General features: G+C 40.2%; 1 protein-coding gene across 1 annotated transcript in view; it reads left to right on the forward strand.

Annotated features, from left to right (window-relative positions):
• The window catches only part of scp2a (sterol carrier protein 2a), a 91,190-nt gene that overhangs the window by 46,706 nt on the left and 17,360 nt on the right, over window positions 1-27,124 (forward strand). The window contains exons 12-13 of the mRNA XM_073063097.1: window positions 18,810-18,963; window positions 24,688-24,787. Coding sequence (XP_072919198.1) covers window positions 18,810-18,963; window positions 24,688-24,787 — 254 coding nt within the window. The remainder of the gene's footprint in view (window positions 1-18,809; window positions 18,964-24,687; window positions 24,788-27,124) is intronic.

The raw sequence follows: 27,124 nt of genomic DNA on the forward strand, positions 1-27,124 counted from the left end.
TCAAAAAGAGCATTATAGGTAAACCTGAAAACTGCAGTCTGTGTCAGCCTTGCATCAGTGGTAAGGAAGTTGCTGATAAGGATTGTGAGGGATAGGATTTGTGTTCTGTTGGAAAGGCAGGGACTGATTGGGAAGAGTCAGCAGAGTTTTGATCAGGGGAGATAATGTTACAAAATCTGTTTTTTTTTGTGGTGGGGGGGAGGAGGTAACCAAAGAGATGATGAAGGTGGGGTAGTTGATGTTGTCCCGATTGTGGAGGAGGCCAAGGATGGACATATTGGAATGGAATGGGAAGTTAAATTAAAATGGGTGGCTACTGGGAGATCCCGCTTGTTCTGGTGGATGGAGTATAGGCGCTCAGTGTAAGTTTCCCAATCTACATCGGGCCTCACCAATATACGAGGCCAGACCGGGAGCCCTGGACACAGATTATGACCCCAACAGACTCACAGGTGAAGTGTCGCCTCACCTGGAAGGACTGTTTGGGGCCCTGAATGGTACTTTATGGCCTACTCCAGTGTCAGCATAAGGCCAGACATAGCTTGGAGGAACAACACCTTATATTCCAACCTGATGCATGAACATCAATTTCTCCAACTTCCAATAATGCCTCCCCCTCACCATTACCCACCCCTTTGTCCCTCTCTCATGTTATCTCCTTACCCGCCCATTGCCTCCCTCTGGGTGTTCCTCCCCCCCACCCCTTCCCCATTTTTTCTTTCTTCCGTTGCCTTCTGTCTCTTTCACCAATCAATTTCCTAGCTCTCTGCTTCATCCCTCCCCCTCCAAGCTTCACCGATTGCCTGGTGTTTCTCCCTCTCCTCCCCCCCCCCCCCCCCCCCACCTTTCAAATCTACTCCTCAACGTTTTTTCTCCAGGCCTGCAGAAGAGTTTCGGCCCGGAACGTCAACTGTACTTTTTTCTATAAATGCTAGCTGACCTACTGAGTTCCTCCAGCATTTTGTGTGTGTTGCTCGGATTTCCAGCATCTGTAGATTTTCTCCTGTTTGTGATCTCAACTGTGAGGTAGTGCACTTTGAGTGGTCAAATTCTGTTAGGATATGTAGAGCAAATGGCAGGGACCTTATGGATGTTACTGTACTGACAGAGATCGTGGTGCATGTCCATAGCTCCCTGCAGGTGGGACACGGGTTCATGAGGTTGTGAAAAAGTCATTTGACATGCTTGTCTTTATAGGCTGAAGCATTAAGTATAGGAGTCGAGACTTTGCATTCGAATAAATGTTGGCTGGACCGTACTTAAAATATTCCATGCCATTCTGTTCCCGCAGGAAGGAGTTGTTACCAGTAGAGTGAGTGCAGAAGAGGTTAAGCAGAATGCAGGGCTATAGTTATAAGGAGAGATTGGACAGGCTGAACTAATTCTCGTTGGGATGTATGAGGCTGAAGGACAATGTTATGAGGGGCATAGATAGGATAGGTAGTTATAATCTTCCCAGGTTAAGAGACTTGTCTGGTTTTACCTGGAAGTGTGTGTGAATATGATTTTTTTTTTCACATTATCATTGCCTTTATAGAAACTGTCTTACATGCTTATAGTCATAAACAAAATATCACGGTGCTCGGAAAATCTATTGAATGTTTAGAGAAATCTGTATCATCTTTCATTGAAATAACAGTTGCTGTATGTGACAATCAAAACAGGTAATATTGATTCATGCAACATCATGCACGTAGGTGTGTTTCAGTAAATTTACAAATAACATTTCCTTTACAAAGAGAGCTCCTCCATTAGCGCATCTATTTCATGGGGGAGCTTTATCTCTATGCTTCTATTCTCCTGTACATAAAACCCAGAGTAAAGTGCATTAGCAGTGAAATTACCCTGACATTGGTATAATCTGTGAATATAAAAATTATATAGAAACATGTTTCTGATGTCTTGTAGGGCATTGTGTATCCCCCTCCAATAGTCTTTGATAATGGGGCATTCCCAAAAAATATGATAATGATTTGCATTTTGATTTACACAATTTCTCCAGCAAACAGGGAGGTTACTATCATAATGGGATTTCTGAGAGGGTGTAATAAAATATCTTATTAAGTTTTTCCATCCAAACTCCCTCCATTTCTGTGAACTGGTACACTTCCATTGATACCTCCATATTATTGTCCATTCTTCCTCAGATATAATTATCCCTCCTTCCTTCTCCCATTTTGTTTTAATGTATGAAGTTGAATGTGTTTTAAGATTTGACAAACCCTTATACATGCTTGAAATGATTCTACTACTGTCATCTGAATTATATGCTTTTCTAAATAGCTCTATCAAGCATGTACTTGCCTTGGTTATATTTTTAAGCATCCTATTAACAAATTGTCGCATCTGTAAATACCGATTTAAAAATCTTGTTTTTCTAATATGTATTTCTCTCTAAGCATTTCAAAACTGAACAGTGTTCCTTCTTTCATTATGTTGCAAAGAACTGTTATTCCTTTAGCTGTCCAGTCTTTAAATCTAGCACCCAGTTTATTCGGCGTAAAATCCGAGTCATATGCACAACATTTAAGAATTGCAATATCTCCCTCTAGATTATATTCTTTTATAGTAGTTTTCCATATTTTAAGAGTCAATTTCACCCACGGGTTATCAATAGTATTTATGTACCTTTGCAGGTTGTTATCAGCCAAAATTGCTTGTATGGGGATGGGAAGTATGCCCTCCTCAATGTTTTTCCATTGAGCATCATATGATGGGTTGCACCAACACATCACAGCTCTCAACTGTGCTGCAAAATAATAATCTCTAAGAGAAGGTAGGCCCCATCCCCCCACCTTTTCCTGTGCTAATTGCAAAGTTTTGAGACAAACTTTTACCTTGCCAAATATACCCTGATAACATCTTGTTCCATTCATTGCATTGATTTTGATTAATCTCTATTGGTAGGGTCTGAAAGAGATATAACAGTTTGGGCAGTATATTCATTTTAATAGACTCAATCCTTGAACTGAGACTAAAAAAGTACTTTGTACTGTTTCAACCTTATTTGCATCTTTTCTGTAGGCTAATGACCAAAACTGCACAAATACTCCAAATTAGGCCTCACCGACGTCTTATACAACTTCAACATATCATCCCATTTCCAATACTTAGATTTATGAAGCCCAACACGCCTAAGGATTTCTTTACAGACCCATCTACCTGTGACACTACTTTCAATGAATTATGGAGCTGCAGATTCTTTGCAATATACACAAAACGCTGGGCAAACTCAGTAGGCCAAGCAGCATTTATGGGAAAAATAAACAGTTGACATTTTGGGCCAAGACCCTTCATCGGGACTGGAGAAATTGATGAGAAATCAGAGTAAGAAGGTCAGTGGTGGGGAGGAAGAAATACAAGGTAGTAGGTGATAGCTGAAACTGGAAGAAGACATTAAGAAGAGGGACACCTCACGTCTTAATAAGCTGGTAAGGAAGGCGGGCTCTGTCGTGGGCAAAGTACTGGAGAGTTTAACATCGGTAGCTGAGCGAAGGGCGCTGAGTAGGCTACGGTCAATTATGGAAAACTCTGAACATCCTCTACATAGCACCATCCAGAGACAGAGAAGCAGTTTCAGCGACAGGTTACTATCGATGCAATGCTCCTCAGACAGGATGAAGAGGTCAATACTCCCCAATGCCATTAGGCTTTACAATTCTACCGCCAGGACTTAAGAACTTTTTAAAAGCTATTATTAATGCTTTTTGAGATAGTGATTTAGATGCATATCATATTTTTTTACTGAGTTAAGTATTGTATGTAATTAGTTTTGCTACAACAAGTGTATGGGACATTGGAAAAAAGTTGAATTTCCCCATGGGGATGAATAAAGTATCTATCTATCTATCTATCTATCTAAGAAGGGGAAGGAGTGAAGTAAGGAGCTGGGAAGTTGATTGGTGAAAGATTTTTTCCTTATAAAGAGATGTACATAAAGGAATTTACATAATTTGATTCAAATATTGAACATGATGACAGTTACTCTTGCATTACATTGGCTACTGTTATCATGTCTAAAATTACCTGGTTTCTATTATTTTCAACCCAAACTCTAGTTTCGTAAATATTCATGGAGAAAAATGATTCCAGGAAAATTTAGTTTACTTAATGCCAATTGGAAAATATTTATGCATTTTCTTTTGTATTTTAGTTTCTTATGAGAGCTGCTTTGAAACCTGCCAAATTCATCTCATTCAAGTCTTTTTTTTCTTTAAATGTCATTCAAGAATATGGTGCTTCTATCCTTTCTGTCTGAAGTTACATTAAACACAGCTTATTTAAAGTGGTAAAGTTCTTGATTTTTTGGCACTATCTATATCCATGCCTTGAGAATGTTGCTACAAATGTCAAAGCTAGTCAGCCCCTTCAAGAGACAAAGGGAAAAAAAAGGAGAAAGGTTTTTACAAATGTGTGACTATCTTTAATGTAGATAGTGATTTCAGAAAACCAAAAGAACCTGTCTGCCTTAATGTAAAGTATATCCTGAATTCATGCCATTTCCGAGAAGACTGTAAGACATTATGCAATATGGATAAATGATGCTATTTCAGAAATGTTTGACTTTTTTTCTCCAGGTGGATTTATTTATTTGGCTATTAATTAAATGCAATTAACATGTACAGTTTACACAAGGGCAAGGTGACCTCCTTTATTGAACAGATAAACAAAAAATATTAGCCCAGAATTTCTGGTCAGTGTTGATCTAGCTGCACTCATTGCTGTTCTGCAGGCTGTCTGCAAACTGCCTTGTGTAGTTCTCTCAGTGGGAATTATTCAGAAGTATTCAATAACTATTAAAACATTCCATGAATTCATTTAAAGGCTAATATTGATTTTTAAAAATATTAAAAACTCTTTTAATAATTTAACCAATACTGAATTTGAAACTGTAAATCATTCCTGCCTGTGACTACATTAATATTACAGAATTTTATAGCATTACAATTCAACTGGAATTACCTTATGATTAATAATTTTCAACCTAATTTTTGTGGCAGCAGCCTTTTCAGCATTAAAAATTGAAAAACTGCAGGAGAGTGAATTCTTACAAGTGTTTGGATCAACCATTTATCTTTTCACAATGAAGGAAGGGATAAGGTATAATTACAATGTTGATGTTGGCCCAATAGTTTACATTCATTTCTCCTGTGTTTTTGATGTAAATCTTTTAAATACTAATGTATGGCAATAATCTCAAAATTAATAAGAGAAATTACTGTAAGTTCCTGTACACCCTATCCTCGTTATATGCGGGGGATACATTCCTCGCAGTTGACGCATAATGTGAATAATTATTTAAATGGAGAAAATATGGATGCGTTCCAGAGGATTTCCTAAATACGTTTTATCTGTAATTTATTCACCTTTTCATACCAATATGACACAAAAGCAAAACCACAAGGCAACATTCGTATTATATTTCACCAATTGAAGGTAATATTCAATGTAATAAATCATAGAAAGTTAACATACTAGGGTGTATGGTACTCATCAACAATGGCAGGTGTGTTCGCTCTAGGAGGTGAGTGGTTGTTGTGTCAAGCAGCTTTACATGGAGAAGGTGGATGCTTGTGGTCGTCAGGATCATATCAATCACAGCAAGAGGGTGAAGGAAGACTCACAGAACTCTTAGAACTGCTGGCAGCAGGAGATGACATCGATTTGAAGAAAGTGGTGAGGGTTGTTTGCTTGGCAGCATTTTGTTTTTCAGCATAAATTTGCTTGTAGGGAAGAAGGGTTGACGGCAGGGAACGACTAAAATGCTGACTCAGTTCTAAACTTGGGTCCATGTCCATCGCCATTTGTGCCGAGTGTTCCGACTTCCGCCATTCCCTCACCATTGGTAAACTACCAGGATTTTAAAAATTGTCTATTGCTTGCAGCGTCTGAGCGATAGTTCGCCGTAAAAGAAAGTATGCCTTGAACGTAGATCACACCTTGGTCAAGTGGTTGAATCAGCGATGTTGTGTTAGGCGGCAGGAAACACACTGTTATATTAGGATGAATGCTGTCCAAATGTTTAGGATGGGCTGGCGCATTGTCAAACAACAAAAGAACTTTAAAGGCAAGATTCTGTTCCGGCAGTAGCGTTTATACACGCTGTTTATAATTACCAATTTTTTTTCAAGTGTTAAAGCGGTTCTCTGCCACTCGGCTGATGGCCCAGGACGTGACATCGGACGCTTAGGAGGCATAGTTAAATATTTCAAACACAAAATCACTGCACCGTAGGTAAAACCAGCAGAAGTTTAAGAGTGCAAGATCACGTATCCACACCTTACCAAAACCAATGCGAGACTGGTGGGAGTGAGACTGTGAGGCGTGCGCATGTGACTTGTGTTGGCGGGAAAGCGATGCTCCTTGCATAACTGTGAGTTGTGGACGCATATAAGGTAGAAATAGGTTCCTCACATAACTGTGGGTCCGCATAGTCTGAAGTCGCATATAACGAGGATAGGGTGTATTTGAAAAATTCTGGAGAACATATCCTAATTGTAATTTTTGATAGTTTTTCTCACACATAACTGTAGAAGAAGAAACTGATTGTAGTTGAAGAACTTAAAGCTAAGAGCTATCAGCAATAAAACAAAATGGTCTGAGAGTTGGTGGGAACTACCTACTAGTTGGATCTACACTTAGTTGGACAGAATTCCTAGGTGAGGACTTCCTGAATGAAGGAGGCTCTTGCCCTATTAGCAAGGCTGCAGAATTCCCATGGGAAACCTCAGGATGTTGGCACTTCTTACATCAGTGTGGAATCAGTATGACAGTGCCAAAAACCTATCAAGAAGTTCCATACTTTGGTGCTTACATACGTTTACATCATGGTCTGAACTTATTGACGATTATGTAGCTACGGTTTTGGTAGCGTTGAGAATAATGAGAATCGGAATAGCCATGCCACTTAGAGGAGCTTTGGAAAGAAGTATTATGGTAAGCATGGATAATTAATTTTCCTAAATAGAAGCAGGAGTCGTGAAGGCATCAAAATTACTATTTGTGAAGAACATGGATTCAGAATATAAAATATTGTAGATTCTGAAAATTCAGTAGATTGTTATATCCTCAAAACCAACCTGTAAAGCTTATTGTTTGCAAAATGGCAAGTGTCCTTTGGATTTTATGCATGAATTTAATTTGCTAAGTAAAAAGAGATGTAGTTGTGTTTTCCTTATGATTTTACATACTCGGTGTATGTACCTTCAGAAACCACTCTGCTGATTCTAATTAGTTTGCTTTTCATATTTTATCGGCTGCACTTTTCTACTGGCATTTTAGATTGAGCTCCATCTGGAAAGCACACTCTGTGGCTTCAGAACAGGAAATTATTCCTTTTTTTTCAGCACCCATATGTTCACCATATTAGCAGTGAACAATAATTTTACTATGGTTAATTTAATGACTGCAAGATTTTGCAGAGATTTTTATTTAATTGCATATTAATGGTCTCAGTTTTTTTTTAGAAAATATGTAAAGCTAACCCACTCTGAGACTTCAGAAATCCAGTTTTAATATCATCTCCTGCATGAATGTTACTGTTCCTGTAAATATATTCAGAAAGGAATTGTTGGATCGTAATTGCAGTTAAATCATAAGGGAGGGAATGTTTATAAAAAGTACACATATTAATCTGTATGGGAAACAGCAGTTTGTTTTCTCTTTTCCCCTTGCCAGATGTTTTCTTCATGGGGGTTTGCTGTCAGATGTTCTCCAGTCCAGTCTGATAGTGGTAATCTGATATTCAGTGTCCAATGAGAAAGACACAAATGTTCCATGGCAAAAGTCAGTTTCTTCACTAAGAGGCCAGATGATAGAATATTGAAACGCCGCAGGGTGTATTTGTCTGATAAAATAAAAGGGGAATTATTTCAGTATTTTTCGCTCGACTCAGCTGTGCTGAAACTAATTAAGGGGCCATTAGTCATGGATGAGCTCTGATAAGCTGAATCTAAACCAACCAGCTCCTAACCATTAACAGAGGCTTCGCAGTAGTGAATTTAAAGAGCAAACACGAGGAAATCTGCAGATGCTGGAGATTCAAACAACACACACAAAATGCTGGTGGAACACATCAGGACCTGATGAAGGGTCTCGGCCCAAAACGTCGACAGTGCTTCTCCTTATAGATGCTGCCTGGCCTGCTGTGTTCCACCAGCATTTTGTGTGTGTTGTCCTAACCATTAACAGTTCACTCTCAGTGGTGCCACGGTAACGTGGTTTGTGCTGCGCTACTGCAGCTCTGGGCGTTTCAGAGTTCAATTCTGGTGCCATCTGTAAGGAATCTCCACGTGGAATGCGTGGGTTTTCTCCAGCTGCTCCAGTTTCAATCCGCAGTCCATAGACCTACCTGGTGGGCTGGTTGATTATTGTAAATTGTCCCATGACCCAGTTGAGGTTAATTGGGTTGGTGGGGTTGCTGGAGTGGAGGGGCTCAAACGGCTGGAAGGGCTCTCTCCATGCTGTATCGTTAAATAAATGTCATAGGCTCTGGATAGCAACTAACGGGCCTCTTTGTTAGTACCCGAGCTGGCTTACAACAAAGTGTTGAATCTACATACATGGGCCACTGAGTGTGTGTCTGTAGTCTTCTGCGGCTGCAGCCTATCCACTTCAAGGTTCAATGTGCTGTGCATTCTGAGATGCTCTTCTGCACACTGCAGTTGTAATGCGTTGTATTTGAGTTGCTGTCTCCTTCCTGTCGGCTTGAACCTGTCTGGCCATTCTCCATTAACAAGGCATTTTTACCTTTCACTGGATGTTTTTCGTTTTCCGCACCATTTTCTGCAAACCCTGGCGTGTGTGAAAATGCCACGAGATCAGGGGTTTCTGAGATGCTGAAACCACCCTGTCTGGCACCAACAATCATTCCACAGTCAAAGTCACTTAGATCACAGTTCTTCCCCATTCTGATGTTTGGTCTGAACCACTTGACTCATGATTGAGTTGCTACCCACGTAATTGCCTGATTAGATATTTACATTAATGAGCAAGTGTGCAGGTGTACTTAATAAAGTGGCTGCTGAGTTTATTCCCCAGTCATCCAACTGGTTAAGTACTTACTGAGACCTGCTCAGTGAAGGCAGTTTGCTGCACCCTTTCTAAAAAATGCAATGAATCTTGCCAACTTATTGTCATTAGCATCAAGCACAAAACCTAAGGATCTTGTCATTTATCTCTGCTATGGTAACTCCTTCGGAATGCAGGATATTGAGAGGAAATATTGCATCCATCAATCATCAACAGTTTGTTACATGAGGTCCTGATACTGCTCTTGACCCAAGACATCAACAATCCCTTATCTCAGGGATTCCCAACCTTTTTAATGTCACTAAACCGAGGGATCTGTGGACCCCAGACTGAGAACTCCTGCCTTATCTCCTCAAATGCTGCCAGATCCACTTCATTCCCCAGCAGTTTTTTTTTCCCTTCCAGTCTCCAGCATCTACAGTCTGCTTTCTCTCATTCTTTTTTTTTGCTTCTATTTGACCATATTGTTACCAGATCTTGCTTGATTTACATATTTCAAAGTGTCTTTTGTTCATGTTCATTGCCTGGCAGGAATTGCTTCAGGGGAATAACCAGTGAAGCTTTTCACTTTAGCAAGGAAAACAGTAAAACATTTAAAAAGTGAGACCATTGAATGCTGGTGTTCAGATATACCTTGTGCAGGCAACACAAAGATACCATGCAGCCACCACATCTGAAGAGAAAGACAAATGAACTGCCGGTCTTTATCACAAAACTGCATGAGTGGGGAGCTCTTGCCACAAAGATGCAGGGCTTGTGTAAGAGCACTGCAGACAATTTAACGAATGTGTGTAGGAGCTTGTGGAAACATCTTCCTGGATCCACTCTGTCAAATTTCAGTGAGATAGAGGCCTAGATGAGTCAATCTCTGCTCATTCTTCAGAAAGGAGATCAAAAATATGTATGTTACTCCAGATGGAGACTCCACAAGGCCTAGTATAATTGCAATAATGTAGCGGTGTGCCACACGCAGCGTTGAAATAACAACACGGAGTCAATGGACTGCAGTTACAAAAAGATTTTATTCGAACTTCACGGCCTCGCTTTAAAGCCTTCCTGATCCCGCCCTCCCCGGGCACAGATGCTGTAGGGGGCATGTATTCACAGTCCTGTCCCGCGCGCGGATGCTGTAGGGGGCACGTATTCACAGTCCTGTCCCGCGCGCGGGCTTTTCCCCTTGCTGGTGAAGCAGACTTGGCGCCCTTTTGGGACTGGCCTTTATGCCGGCGCGCTGGCTATTTGTGAGCCGGTTCGAGTGCGCTAGGAAGTGGGTCGCCACAATAAGATATTTTTAATGCTGTACTCAAATCATCGTGGAATAAAGGACAATATACTATTTGATTTCTTAATGGCGTGTGGACCTGTATGTTAGCTTTCAGTGACTTGGGACACTGTCTTTTGCACTCTTCTACACTCAGTTTTATACACGGAATGATGTGTCAGTGAAGAAGGCCCCCCCCCCCCCCCCAGGAAGCACTCTGGCTGCAGCTGATGGGAGGAAGGCCCTTGTCCAGGTCAACCCACGTAAAGCTTTGGGGCATGATACTGTACCTGGCTGGTTGCTGAGGGACTGTGCAGCCAGTTAACTGAGGTTATAACAGTCATCTTGAAAATCTCTTTGGAATCTCACTGTCCCCTCAGGCTTCAAGGCAGCCACCATCATCCCAGTGCCCAAAAGGGCAACAGTAACCTGCTTCAATGACTTCTGTGCAGTGGTACTGACCACAACAATGTTTTGAGCAGCTGGTTATAGATCACATTAAATCCCATCTTCCTGCTACATTGGACCCTTTCCAGTTCGCTTATCACTCAAATCGGCCTCTGCACTCCACTCTACTCTGTCCTGTCACATCTGGAAAATGGTGCCTCATATGCTGTTTATTGACTTCAGCTGAGCATTTAATACGAAGAAGCTGATGGGTAGACTTCTCACTGGGTCTCAACACCTCTCTCTGTAACTGGATCCTGGACTTCCGGACAGTCCGTGTTGGCAGAAACATCTCGAGCTCCATCGTGCTGAGCGTTGGTGCTCTCCGGGAATGTGTGCTCAGTTCACTGCTGACACACGACTGCACTGCCAGATCCAATTCAAACTGAATCGTCAAGTTCACTGATGACGCCACAGTGGTTGGCCTCGTCAACAATGACAACAAGGTAGCGTACAGAGTGGAAGTAGAGCATTTGGTAGAATGGTGCAAGAACAACAACTTGAGTCTCAGCGTGGGCCAGATCAAAAACTGAGATGATTGTGGACTTCAGAAAGGTGCAGGCTGACCACCGCTCATTTGCCTACTGTGTGTAGAGAGTGGGAACACCAAGTTTCTGGGACGATCTCACCTCGTCCCTCAGCACCACCTCTTTGGTCAAAGTAGCCCAGCAGTGTCTCCACTTCCTGAGGAGTTTGAGGTGAATGAGCTCTTTCCCCCATTCCCCCCCCCCCCCCCCCCACACCATTTCAACCAAATTTTATCGGAGCATCATCAAGGATGCCTGACTGGTACTGGAACTGCAAGGCATCTGATCACAGATCCCTACAAAGCATTACGAGAACTGCTGAAAGGATCATTGGGGTCTGTCTTCCACCTCCCAGAGATATGCAGAGCCTTTAGCATTATCCATCCAAGAATCTCTTTAACTCTTTACTATTAGGCAGGAGGTTCCATAGCATTAGGACAGGAGCTGTTAGAACGGGAAACGGCTTCTTCCCCCAGGCTGCAAGAGCACTGAACTACTACCATCACCCAGTCTCAACACGTATGAAATGCCAGTAGCATTATACTGTTTAATTTTGAGCTTCTGTTGTAAATGCACCTTACTGCTTGTTAATTTATTACTTTATGGGTTGTGTGTTTGAGTTATATGTACTGTTGTGCACCTTGGTTCAGAGGAATGTCGTTTTGTTTGGTGGTATACATGTGTACCATCGATTGACAATTAACTGAACTTGAATTTAACCTAGATCCCTGTTCCCCAATTTTTCACCATTAAAGTAATCTGTTTTGCTGTGTTGTGCACTGAATTAATAATTTCACATCTTCTCATTAAATGTCACCTGCTTTGTACTTGCTTAGTCATCTTTCCCGCATCACCTTGAAACTTCATTTTTACCCTCCTTCCTACTCAGAATTCCTCTTTGTTTTGTTTCATCACAAACTTGGAATTAAGAAACCTGGTGGCCACTGACAAATCTTTGATTCAGGCACTGATCTTTGCAGTACCCAGCTAGTTATGGACTGAAATGCTAGGAAAGAACATTTTCCCCCACGGTTTGCTGTTTTCCTGATAGCTAATTCTCAAACCAAATCTACTCCCCAAATTTGCTGTAAGCTCTGGTGTAGGAACCATTTTGACTGTCTTCTAAAAATCTAAATACACTTCTGTTGTTTCCTTATCTATTCTGGTGTTTGTATCCTTCAAGAATCAGTGTCAGCTTATTATCAAAGTACATATATGTCACCATATACCACCATGAGATTCATTTTCTTCCAGGCATTTACAGGAAGATAAAGAAATACAATAGAATTTATGAAAAATGGGCTCCAGGAGATTAGTGACATATGATTTTCCACTCATAAATCTGTGCTGAATCTACTCTTCCGACTACTAAGAGTGGTGATATCATATTATGTTGGACAAAATGTTTGTTATGCCATAATATGAATATTGTGTACAGTTTTGATCACCATATTATAGGGTTAAGCTGCAGAGTATACAGAAAAGATTAACAAGGAACACACACAAAATGCTGGTGGAACACAGCAGGCCAGGCAGCATCTATAGCGAGAAACACTGTCGACGTTTCGGGCCGAGACCCTTCGTCAGGACAAACTGAAGGGAAAGATAGTAAGGGATTTGAAAGTAGGAGGGGGAGGGGAAAATGCAAAATGATAGGAGAAGACCGGAGGGGGTGGGGTGAAGCTGAGAGCCGGAAAGGTGATGAGCAAAAGGGATACAGAGCTGGAGAAGGGAAAGGATCATGGGACAGGAGGCCTAGGGAGAAAGAAAGGGGGAGGGGTGCGCCAGAGGGAGATGGAGAACAAGCAGAGTGATGGGCAGAAAGAATAAGGAAGGAGGAGGGGGTAAAAAAAAACTAAATATGTCAGGGATGGGGTAAGAAGGGGAGGGGGGGCATTAACGGAAGTTAGAGAAGTCAATGTTCATGCCATCAGGTTGGAGGCTACCCAGCTGGTATATTAACAAGGATGTTGCTTTTAATGGAGGATTGAGTTAACGAAAGTGATTGGATATGCTGTCTGATTTTTTTGAGTGAAGGAGACTGAGAGGTGACCTGATAGAGATAGATTTAGATTTAGTAACACTTTTAATTTGGTCTGTCAAAGCCATAATGAGCCACAGCTGTTTGTGTCTTAATATGCATGCTTGTTTGCTATTATGCCATTATTCACGTGTATTTTCCCAATCTACCATAGCCATCTCTCATCTCATAGCCACATGGTTCCCTCTGTCCATATTTTAGAGCCTAATTTTGGACTGAACCCGATCAAGGGTATTTGTGATAGAAGATATGATAGTGGTGTTCAAGAGGTAGCCGATGCAGGGATATGAATGGTGCACAAGAAGAAGGGAGTTAGCTTAATTTGGCACAGAAATCCTAAGCTGTACTGCTTTAATGTTCTAAAATTCAGTATAAAATTCTATTGTATGTTGGTCACTCTTCCTTTGAATAATCCTTTCTAAAAAATATTATCAATTAACCATTTCTCAATGCACAAAACAATATCAAGTGTCTTTTCATTTCTTGATTCCTCAAGATAATGATCTAATGACTTTGTATACATTTCATGAAATTGGTTTATGTCTTTTAAATACTGATGTAATTATCTAGTTTCTAAGTAGATTAGAGTCCTCAATGATTACTGTATCAAGCTTCTTCGATTGTCCTGATTTATAACATGCCCAGAATTCCACCTACCATTTTGTGATAAATATTTAACTTGCACCACCAGTCATGGAGTGGTATGGCACATAGCAGCCCCTTCAGCCCATCAGGACTTTTCTAGCTGTCGATCAACCATTTACACTAATCCTCATTTATTTTCTTCACATTCTCATGAACTCCCCCAGGTTCTATCCCTCACCTGCATGCAAGGGCAGTCTAGAGCGGCCAGATAAGCTGCCCACCTGCATGACTTTGAAATGTGAGAGCAAACGGGAACAACTGGAGGAAAAGCAGTCGGACAATGGGAAAGTGTGTAAACTCCACAAAGGAGCACCTGAGGTTAGGAATGAACCTGGCAGTGAGCCAGCATTGCTGCTGTGCTGCCCATGGTTAAATAGTTCTTAGCCGTGCTGAAAGTGACTCTAATTCATTTTCTGTGAACTGGATAATTCCAAGGTTATGCAGTGGTGTGCTGAAATGAAGAACAATGCATTCTAAGGATGGCAGTGAAAAGATAATTGGCCAAAGCAGATTTTCATTCCGGTAAAAAAAATGTAGTTTAGAGGAGTAGAAGGATGTAGTGACACAGTGTGATGAAGTAAACCGGGAGGAAATGTACATGGAGCTGGATGAGTTAGGATGCAGGGACAGTGTCTGTGCTGTACTTTCATCATTTCTAAGTAGCTTCCTAAAATTACAAGCTCTTGATTCTTTTGTACTTTTATTTAATAGGGCTATATTGATAGACCTAGTGATTAGAGACCCATTAGCCTAACATCCAGTAAGATGCTGGAAAGCATTGAAAGGGATAAGATTTATTTGCTTTTGGAAAGGCAGAAGCTGACTAAAGGTCGCCTGCATGGCTTTGTGCACAGGAGATCTTGTCTTACAAATTAGAATTTTTTGATGAATTGATGGGGAAGATTATTGAGGGGAGGATGATAAATGTAGAGTATTTACAGTTCAGTGAGGCTTTTGATGTGGTTCTGCTCTTTCATATGGAAGGTTAGATTGTAAGACATCCAATGAGAGCTAACAAGCAATATAAAATTGGCTGGACGGTAGGAAACAGACTGGAGTGTGCCCTATGGTTATTTATCATCTATATGAATGATTTAGATGACAATATACAAGGAATTGTAAGTTTGCAGATGACATTGAAGTAGCTGGTATTAATGACAGTGAACTGTATCAAGAGCTGCGTTGGGAGCTGGATCAGCTAGGTAGGTGGACTGAGGAGTGGCTAATGGAATTTAATTCGACTAAGTGTGACATGTTACATTTTGAAAGGACAGATCAAGGTAGGACATTTGCATTGAACCTGGGTACTGTTGTAGAACAGAAGGACTTTGGAGTCTTGGTGCATAATCCCCCTAAAGTGGAATCATATGCAGATATGACAGTGAAGAAGGCTTTTGACATTCTGGCTTTCATTAGTCAGCAGGGCATTAAATATAGAAGTTGGGAAGTCATGATTATATAATACATTAGTAAGGCCACACTTACAATATTGTGTTCAGTTTTGATCAGCCTGTTATAGGAAGGATGTGATGAAACTTATACAGGAGTGTAAACAAGATGTACAAGGATGTTGCCAGGACTCAAGGAGCTGAATTGTAGGCAGAGGGTTAGACAGGTGGAAACTGAGGGGTTATCTCTTTGAGGTATATAAAATCATAAGGGCAAAGACAAGGTGAGTGGTCTTTTTTCCAGGGTTAGGGAATCGAAAACTAAAGGACAAAGTTTTAAGGTAAGAGGTGAAAGGATTAGTAAGAAGCTGAGAGGCAGGTTTTTAACACCACAGGTGGTAGATATATGGAAACAGCCATCAGAGAAAGTGGTTGAGTTAGGTACATTAGGTAGATTTAAGAAGTCCTGTATGTAGGCAGGTAAATGGATAACAAGAGTTAGGGATATAGGCCAGGTGCGGGGAAGTAGGACTGAATTAAATATACATCTTATTTGGCATGGACAAGCATGAGCCAAGGGGCTTTTTTCTGTGTTGTACATATCTGTATCTACTTTTTGTGTGTAGTATACAGTGCTTATAAAAAGTATTCACTCCCTTGAAAGTTTTCATGCTTTATTGTTTTACAACATTGAATCACAGAGGATTTAATTTGTTTTTTTTAACACTGATCAACAGAAAGAGACTCTTTTGTGTAAAATTGAAAATAGGTCTATACGAAGTTATCTAAATTAATTACTAATATAAAGCAAAAAATAATTGAGTGCATAAATGTTAACCCCCCTCCCCCTCCTTTAATATAACACACTAAGCCATCACTGGTGCAGCCAATTGGTTTCAGAAGTCACATAATTAGTTAAATGGAGATCTGCCTTTGGAGACCTGAATGCAGTCAAGATGTTTCAACTGATTGTCATAAAAATACATCTGTATCGAGAAGGTCCAACTGCTGGTGAGTCAGTATCCTGGCAAAAACTACAGGAAGAACAAGAGAACACTCCTGGCAACACTGCAAAAAGGTTTTTGAAAAACACAAGTCAGGAGATGAATATAAGAAAATTTCCAAGTCACTGAATATCCCTTTGAGTACAGTTAAGTCAATCATCAAGAAATAGAAAGAATATGGCACGGCTGTAAATCTGCCTAGAGCAGGCTGTCCTCAAAAACAGAGTGACCTTGCAAGAAGAGGACTAGTGAGGGAGGCCGCTAAAAGACCTATGACAACTCTTGGAGGAGTTACAAGTTTCAGTGGCTGAGATGGGAGAGATTATGCATACAACAACTGTTGCCCGGGTGCTTCACCAGTTGAAACTTTATGGAAGAATGGCAAGGAGAAAGCCACTGTTGGAAAAAAATACTCACATGAAATCTTGGCTAGAGTTTGCCAGAAGGTATGTGGGAGACTATGAAGTCTGCTGGAAGAAGATTCTATAGTCAGATGAAACCAAAATTGAGCTTTTTGTCATCAGACTAAATGTTATGTTTGGCACACCATCCCTACCATGAAGCATGGTGGCGGCTGCAGCTTGCTGTGGGGATGCTTCACTGCAGCAGGCCCTGGAAGGCTTGGAAAGGTAGAGGGTAAAATGAATGCGGCAAAATACAGGGAAGTCCTGGAGGAAAACTGGATGCAGTCTGCAAGAGAACTGTGACTTAGGAGAAGATTTGTTTTCCAGCAAGACAATGGCCCCAATCATAAAGCCAAACCTACACAGGAATGACTTAAAAACAAGAAAGTTAATGTTCTGGAGTGACCAAATCAGAGTCCAGACCTCAATCCAATTGAGAATTTGTGGATGGACTTGAAAAGGGCTGTTCACTCATGATCCCAAAGCAATCTGACAGTGCTTGAGCAGTTTTGTAAGAAGAAAGGGGGAAAAATTGCAGGGTCCAGATGTGTCCAGATCCACAGTCTCAAGGCTGTAATTGCTACCAAAGGTGCATCTACCAAATACTGGCTTGAAGCGGGTGAATAATTATGCAATCAATTATTTGAATTTTATATTTGTAATTTAGATCACTTTATAGAGATCTGTTTTCACTTTGACATGAAAAAGTCATTTTCTGTTGATCACTGTCAAAAAAAAAAGCCAGATTAAATTCACTGTGATTCAATGTTATAAAACATGAAAACTTCCAAGGGGAGTGAATACGTTTTATAGGCATGGTAAGTGGGTCATATGGAGAGAATTCGACATAGTTCTATGTTTCCAGTAGGTTCTGTAAATATACATATAGTTGGCAAGTGTAGGGGATTATTCTTCATTGAAAAGGAAAACAGAAGATTATTTAAGTTATTTAGATGCAAAATAAATTACTTTATCAGCAATTTTCTGCCCTATGTGTTGTAGTTGTTAAAAATAAGGTTTGTATTTTAATTGAAGCAAACATTTCCAAGGACTTGTTATTACTTTTGTGTGACCTGTATAACTGATACTTGTCAGAAACCCTGTATTTCCTGTTCCATAATAACTAGTTTGCTGAAAACCCAAGATTGCACACAGAATCTTTAGCTCTGTATACATGTTACCAGAACGTAAGGAATTGGTAACATGACTTTATCAGAAACAGCTGCTGATGTTAGCAATGTTTCTGCTGCTCTTGAAACCCAGCTTCCCACGTCCAGTAATGTCACAAGCGCTATTTCAAAATAACAGATACTCGAGCATTCCCTGGTTCCTCAGTAAACTTGCTTACTTTGAATTGATCACGTTTCATGTTTGCCAAAGCACTCCTGTTAATAGAAATCCTTATTCTATGTTTACTGTTTTAACATCTGGACAACTTTGATAGTATCCGATTACTCTAAAATCATAGAGCTGCATTATTTGCTTTGCCTGGGAACTTGTAAGGACCAAACTGCTTGTACTAGTGTTACAGGTTATGAAGTAACTTAAGTCCTGTGTTATACAGAATTAACATCTGGAATATCATGTTTGGGGGTCGATGGTGCAGTAGGATTTAACCTCTCATGTAAATCCCTCTCAAGTACACATCACTATCCTTAAAAAAATGGAGAAATGTTAATGCCTATATCCTTTAATCAATTTTTTAATGATCTACTGTAAATGTGTTTCTGCATGAACCAGACCCATACGACTATATTCCCACTATGCTGCTTTTGGCCAAATTGCATTAAAACAGAGGAAAAACCTGTAAATTTTAGTCAGACAGACTTTTATTAATAACCTAATTTTGGGAACAATCTTGCAAAATCTCCATAATATACATTTATATGTTACCATTGCACATTGCTGGTTAAAGCCACCGACTGAAATGGTGTTTTCTCCAGCATTTCAGTTCATCAAACCCCGTGTTTGGAAGCTTGAGAAGTGCTGCTGTGTTCTGACTTTCTTGATTTTGTGCCTGAGTGATCTTAAACATCGACTGTGTCTGTGTTTGACTTGTCAGGTCTGGCCCAGTGTGCTGAACTGTGCTGGCAGCTGAGAGGCGAGGCCGGTAAGAGACAAGTTCCTGGGGCAAAGGTCGCCTTGCAGCATAATATCGGCCTTGGTGGTGCTGTGGTAGTGACAATATACAGGATGGGTTTCCCAGATGCTGTGAGGTGAGTTAATACTCCTTATATACCAAGGATCTGGGCAGCATGAAGATGCAGTCTGTGTGTGCAGTATAAATTGAGCTCTCCATTCAGCTTCAGCCTGTGTGCTTAGGCATTGCCTGTAATGCTAACTAGAGCACTACCTTCACACTGTGGTTCTTCACTTTAACTTAAAGAACTTGAACCAGAAAAAAAAAACTTTTTCCGGCCCCGTCACTAATGAGATTGTAGCTTTTCGATCTCTTCCTACTTCCTATTTACCAGACGCAAATAGACTGAGGCCCTGAACAAAGTCTTGTATTTGGAACCCACATAAGCTGGTAGGGGACTGTCAAATGGGATGCAGCACTTGTTTGACCTTAGGTGCACTTTCACGAAGTGAGAGATAACCACGAGATCAGAGTTTTGCCTCAGGTAAAAACCAACAATTTCTCCATCATTACTCAGTCTCTGCATTCTTATTCATACATTTGTGCATTAGTATAAACTTATTGGTTTGGTTAGTGAATGGATCCACTCCTGACTACTGTACAACATTTCTTTGTCTAAAAAAACTGCAATTTTACCCAATACAGTCATGTATCTTTGGTGATAATAATTTCCAATAAATAAATAAGATTTATTAAAACTCTTTAATGAAATCTCTAGCTTGTTATATTCTCTATTATATAAATGTCAGTATTGTGTAGGTGGGAAAATGCTTAATTTAATTTTCAAGGAACTAAAGCACTCTTGTAGTTCTCCATGACTGTCACTAAAAAAATGACAGTATTTTTTGGGGATATATACTATCCCAATGAGATATTTATTCACAAATTGTAAAGAGTAGTAGCGTACACATGCATTTATTCAGCTTGATTTGAAGGTAGGGCTTCCTTTACAACAGGACTTCAGAGTAATAAGCCTTTACTACTTTTGACTTAGACATAACTCGAGACCCACCATTGTGGTTGACTCAATTAAAAGACATTTGGAGATGGATGATAAATGATAGTAGTGCTACATCCCTTGAATGAGTAAATTGGGAAATAAAAGCCTAATTACACATCAAACTGAACCAGAGACACAAATAACAACAGTTTAAAAGCAAAATTATTTCTCCAGCAAAAAAAGAATGTGGGTGGAAAATATTTATACGATACTAATTGTTATTTTTGTAACTCCAAAACATAAAACATGGCATCTCTGTCTGCTGTTTCCATTGATGCCGCTATTTCAACTGCTCTTTCAAATATAAGTTGTGATTTAGTTAGGAGCAGTTTTTGAATGCATTCTTGTAAGATTCCACAAACTAAATGATCGCTCAGTACACCATTAAGCCTGTCACTGAATTGACAATGCTCAGACAACTTCTTCAATTCAGCCACCTGCACTGAGATGAACTTCCCTTCACTTTGATTCCGGTTACGAAACCTGAAGCGTTCTGCAATCATCAGTTGCTTCAGTTGTAAGTGTTCTTGGATTACTTTCACAATATTTGCAAAGCTCATTTTGGCTGGTTTGGTTGGAGCAGTTAAACGTTTAAGCAGACTGTCTGCCTTTAAACACGATATACTCAGCGGAACTGGCACTTGCTTTTCACAAGCTGTTTTATTTTGCTTCAAAATACTGCTGAATTTGCTTACTGTACAATATCCTGATCACTTGTACAATCAAATGCGTCTTTCCAATGCAGACAGCCATTTCTGTTTCTTTAAATTAGTTAGCCTTCCTTATCCGCTAATTCCGCATCCGCGAATTCAACCAACCGCGAATCACGAAAACCCAGAAGTACTCTTCCAGCACTTTTTTTCTTGTCATTATTCCCTAAACAATGCAGTATAACTACTATTTTACATAGCATTTACATTGTATTAGGTATTATAAGTAATCTAGAGATGAATTAAAGTATACGGGAGGAGGTGCGTGGGTTATCGTGGATCGGGATCGAAAAAAATTGTAAGTTCTCTTATCCAAACAGCCAAGGTTCCACTGATCCCATGCCTCATGACTTTCTGGATGAGTCTCTCATGAGGGACCTTGTCAAATGCTTTGCTAAAGTCCATGTAGAAACACTTAAGAACGTATGTTTCAGCACCAGGCTTGGGAAGTTCCCAAGTTTGATCTAGTGACAGATCGCTATTGAGTGTGCTGTCCACCGTGCCGGGTTGATGTGGAGGATCAAAAACCCAAAACCCAATAATTAAACCACTGTGTTGCTTAGTAATAATTGTAGCTTTCATCGGGGCAGGGTCTTTCTCACTTTATCCTTTAAAATTGTTCAGATCGTTGACCGACTGTAGCCTAACGCTTTTCCAATGACCGATGGCGTTTCACCTCTTTCTGATTGGTTTATTATTTCCACTTTATTTTCAATCGTTATCGTGATTATTTTCATGAACAGAAACACTGCGGATTCACATCTCGGCCGCTGGGTCCTAATGTTCACCGCACTGAGACAGGTTAAATAAGGTCTTGGGTTCCGCTGGGTCCTAAGGTCCACCGAATTGAGACAAGTTGACTAAGGGGCTTGAGCATCCGCGAATTTTGGTATCCGCGAGGGGTCCCGGAACCAATCCCTCGCGGATAAGGAGGGCAGACTATATATGATTATTAGTAATCACAGTTTATGAGCCCACCAATTTGTCCATTTTCTGTATTTTAACTCTGTTGCTTCCCAAAGAAGCACCTGCTGCCCCTTTTTAAAACCTGAGCATCTTGCTGCACTTCAACAGGTAGCTACTTTTACTGAGTTCATTTAAAACTTATTCATCACCAGTTTTATGTTTTGTAACTCCAAAACATAAAACTAGTTGAAAGAAAAACATGAGGATTCCGGGAGAACATGCATGTCTATTTACTTTAAGTGAGGTGCAAACTTTATCACATGATGGTGTAATAACATATGTGATTCCCTTACTTTTACATAGAAGCTGTAATGAATTATTTAAATGTATTTCAATGAATACTTCTCTTCGGTATTCACCACTGAGAGGGAACTTGATGACAGTGAGGACAATATGAGTGAGGTTGATGTTCTGGAGCATGTTGATATTAAGGGAGAGGAGGTGTTGGAGTTGTTAAAATACATTAGGATGGATAAGTCCCCAGGGCCTGACGGAATATTCCCCAGGCTGCTCCACAAGGCAAGGGAAGAGATTGCTGAACCTCTGGCTAGGATCTTTATGTCCTTGTTGTCCACGGGAATGGTACTGGAAGATTGGAGGGAGGCGAATGTTGTCCCCTTGTTCAAAAAAGGTAGTAGGGATAGTCCAGGTAATTATAGACCAGTGAGCCTTACGTCTGTGGTGGGAAAGCTGTTGGAAAAGATTCCTAGAGATAGGATCTATGGGCATTTAGAGAATCATGGTCTGATCAGGGACAGTCAGCATGGCTTTGTGAAGGGCAGATCGTGCCTAACAAGCCTGATAGAGTTCTTTGAAGAGGTGACCAGGCACATAGATGAGGGTAGTGCAGTGGATGTGATCTACATGGATTTTAGTAAGGCATTTGACGAGGTTCCACACAGTAGGCTTATTCAGAAAGTCGGGAGGCATGGGATCCAGGGAAGTTTGGCCAGGTGGATTCAGAATTGGCTTGCCTGCAGAAGGCAGAGGGTCATGGTGGAGGGAGTACATTCAGATTGGAGGGTTGTGACTAGTGGTGTCCCACAAGGATCTGTTCTGGGCCCTCTACTTCTTGTGATTTTTATTAACGACCTGGATGTGGGGGTAGAAGGGTGGGTTGGCAAGTTTGCAGACTACACAAAGGTTGGTGGTGTTGTAGATAGTGTAGAGGATTGTCAAAGATTGCAGAGAGACATTGATAGGATGCAGAAGTGGGCTGAGAAGTGGCAGATGGAGTTCAACCTGGAGAAGTGTGAGGTGGTGCACTTTGGAAGGACAAACTCCAAGGCAGAGTATAAATGGCAGGATACTTGGTAGTGTGGAGGAGCAGAGAGATCTGGGGGTACATGTCCACAGATCCCTGAAAGTTGCCTCACAGGTAGATAGGGTAGTTAAGAAAGCTTATGGGGTGTTAGCTTTCATAAGTCGAGGGATAGAGTTTAAGAGATGCGATGTAATGATGCAGCTCTATAATCCAGTTAGGCCACACTTGGAGTACCGTGTCCAGTTCTGGTCGCCTCAGTATAGGAAGGATGTGGAAGCATTGGAAAGGGTACAGAGGAGATTTACCAGGATGCTGCCTAATTTAGGGAGTATGGATTCTGATCAGAGATTAAGGGAGCTAGGGCTTTACTCTTTGGAGAGAAGGAGGATGAGAGGAGACATGATAGAGGTGTACAAGATATTAAGAGGAACAGACAGAGTGGACAGCCAGCGCCTCTTCCCCAGGGCACCACTGCTCAGTACAAGAGGACATGGCTTTAAGGTAAGGGGAGGGAAGTTCAAGGGGGATATTAGAGGAAGGTTTTTCACTCAGAGAGTGTTTGCTACGTGGAATGCACTGCCTGAGTCAGTGGTGGAGGCAGATACACTAGTAAAGTTTAAGAGACTACTAGACAGGTATATGGAGGAATTTAAGGTGGGGGGTTATATGGGAGGCAGGGTTTGAGGGTCGGCACAACATTGTGGGCTGAAGGGCCTGTAATATGCTGTGCTATTCTATGTTTTTTTAACTTGTGCTCATACAATCACTATACACTCCTGTGTATCTTCAGAATCAGGTTTGTTATCACCGGCATGTGTCGTGAAATTTGTTAACTTAGCAGCAGCAGTTCAATGCAATACATAATATAGAAGGAAAAAAACACAAAATAAAATAATAATAAATTAGTTTATGTATATTGAATAGATTAAAAATCGTGCAAAAAAACAGAAATGTAATGCGCTGTACAATGTGCTGTAAGGCCTGTAATGTGCTGTACTATTCTATGTTCTAAACAAAGAATGGTTAATCAAACAATGTATTTGCAATATTACTTATGTATTACTGAAATACTAAATACATAACACTAATCAATTGTGTCAGTGCAATTTCCAACTGTGAATAATGCGGCATTATTCAATCAACTATGAATCTTGCTGTTGCTATATATAACCTTCCCTCGATAATTATTATGTGCAGTAAAGCTTTGTGATTTCAATTAATTTGTTTTTGCATCTTTCTGGAAAGATGTAATTTGATAAATTCTACAAACATTTCTAGGAAAGAGTACGCATCTCCAACTCTACACAGAAAACTTACAAATTTTGTAAGTTAGAATACTCAATTCAAGCCAAGATATTAAACCTTTAACAAATGGAAAGCAGTTGAATAAGTCTGCCCTGTTGTGAAACATCTGTTTTTATATTTGATATATTGAGCTTGATAATTTCATTTTCTGAGTGAGAAATTTAAGTTAACAGTGGATGACGTATTAGTGAAATCTGGTGTTTGAGACTTTATAATGGAATTACATCAAGATGTCTAGGAAGGAAGAACTTAATCTTTGCCTTTGTATCTTGATTCATCCTAGTGAGTTTGAATAATTGAAAGTTTTTTAAGTACTGGCACTTTAACATTGAAACTACAATTGGCGATGTTTACATAGTAAGTAAGACGGTTTATCTTCTACTCCTAACAGAAAAGCATTGCCTCTCCCTGACCCAGGTGTGCTGATGCTGACATTGAATTTTATGTTTACAGTACATGAGAGCTCAGCACAAGTTGGAGATCTCAATGAAATGCAACTCTTAACATGCTCAAATTCTTTGATTGACTTTCACTTTATATTATTCTTGGTTTCAGAGGCCAGCACATCCAAGCAGTTCCAACCAGTGCCGAATCCAGTGTTAATGGCTTCAAAGCCCAAACTGTTTTTAAAGAAATTGAGAAAAAACTTCAAGAGGTGAGACTAATGTGTACTCTAAATATCTGTTGGATGTGCAGCTGATCAGGGATTGGATGGTTTAACATATGTGGAGCCAAAAGGGATGGGGGAGATCTTAAATGAGATTTTTGCATCAGTATTTCCTCTGGACATGGACATATAGTCTATGGAAGTGTGGCAAAATGCCATCAACTTCATGGACCCTGTACAGATTACAGAGGAGGAGGTGTTTGCCGTCTTGAGGCAAATTAGGGTGGATAAATCCCCAGGATCTGACAAGGTGTTCCTTTGGACCCCGCTGGAGGCAAATGCAGAAATTGCCGGTGTCCTAGCAGAGATATTTTAATCATCCTTGGCGACAGGTGAGGTACCAAATGATTGAAGGATAGCCAAAGCTGTTCTGCTGTTTAAGAAAGGCTCTAAAAATAATCCAGGAAATTACTGGATGGTGACTTTGACATCAGTAGTGGGAAAGTTATTAAAAGGTATTGTAAGGTACCAGATATATGAGCGTTTGGTTAGACATGGACTGACTAAGGATAGTCAGCATGGCTTTGTGTGTGGTAGGTTGTGTCTAATCAATCTTACAGAATTTTTCAAGGACGTTACCAGGAAAGTTGATGAAGGGAAGGCAGTGGATGTTGCCTACATGGACTTTAGCAAGGCCTTTGACAAGCTTCTGCATGAGGTAGTAAATTGGATTAGACATTGGCTTTGTAGGAGAAGCCAGAGAGTGCTGATCGATGGTTGCCTCTCTGATCGGAGGCCTGTGACTAGTGGAGTACTGATATAGATAGGGTAAATGCAAGCAGACTTTTTCCACTGAGGTTGTGTGGAACTACAACTAAAGGTCATGGATTAAGCGTGAAAGGTGAAAAGTTTAAGGGGAACATGAGGGGAGACTTCTTCACTCAGTGTGGTGAGAGTGTGGAACAAGCTGCCAACGCAAGTGATGCATGTGAGCTTGATTCAACATTTAAGTGAAATTTGGGTTGGTACATTGATGGTAGGTGCATGGAGGGCTATGGAAGGCTGCAGGTCAATGGCAGTAGGCAGTTTAAACAGTTCGGCATGGACTAGATTGGCTGAAAAGCCTGTTTCTGTGCTGTACCTTTCTGTGACTATGACTAATTGATATTAGGCATTAGATGCTAGCTATACCAATATTAACCACATCCTGCAAACGTTTTGCATTCAGTTTAAGGTCTGTTTTTATAAATGCAAGTAAGATTCAAGTTCCATTATCCAGTCAGTTTATTGACCTAAGAACCACATATTTTTTTCCTTTCCCACTCTCAGCATTAAGACGATCAGCAACAACATGATAAATGCTTTATTAATTAATAAGACAGAAAACACATTTTTATTGATAGGAAAAAAGTAAATATATTTGACTTTGATGTCAAGTCCAAGGCAGTTGCTTGTTGATCTGAACTGTTGGCAGGATTTTACTGATACAGCATGTACATGCCTTAGACCTGGATGTCTTCTCAGGCTCCTGCTTGTACTTATATGGTAATGTTTCCCTGCTTTGGAATCAGTTTAAAGCATAACAAAAATGAAGTGAAACAGCTATATGCCTTAAAGCAGCAATTAACACCAGTCTGTGTATGCACGCATCAACCATATGACTAACAGTTTGGGTTAGAAATGTCCATCTTTTACATGGAGAGAGAAAGTAGGCATAATTTAAGAAAATAAAATAATTGATGATTAAAAAAATACAACATTCTTATCGATTATAATATCCTACCTTGCTTTTCTCTAAGAAACATGAGTGAAGCTTTGCTACTGTGAATTAAAATCTTACTACTCATCAATTGGGAGGGTGCTTGGGTTAATGTGTCTTTAATCAATGTATTGAATTTGTTATGGTACATATTTTACCATATTTACCCCACTTCATGAGTCTGTTCTGCTGCTCAGCAAAATCACAGCTGAAAAATGGAATTTACAGTATACCTGCTTTTTTCCTTAATGCCTGTTTACCTTTGGTTAACAATGCTGCAGCATTCTTACATTTACAGCAGGCTGAGGAGGAGGATCACAAATTTCCATCATCCTTTCAATATTGAAGTGTTCCTAAATTCACTGCTAATAGGACCATCCTGGTTTTTTTAAGAACAGTGATCCTAGCCATAGTTTCTCTGACCTGTGGGGGAAAAAAATTGCTTTTCAGTACTCCCTGTAATTTATAAACTTGGATCAAATCACTCCATAGTTTACAAAATTTCAGGATGCTCATCACTGGTTAGTGTAATTTCTCCTAATTTACAAAATTCCTGCACATTTAGCACTGGATTGTGTAATTTATTTTACATAATTCCAAGATTCTCATCACAAGTTTGAGTAATT

This window comes from Hemitrygon akajei, chromosome 12 (assembly GCF_048418815.1).
Source record: "Hemitrygon akajei chromosome 12, sHemAka1.3, whole genome shotgun sequence".
NCBI lineage: Eukaryota > Metazoa > Chordata > Chondrichthyes > Myliobatiformes > Dasyatidae > Hemitrygon > Hemitrygon akajei.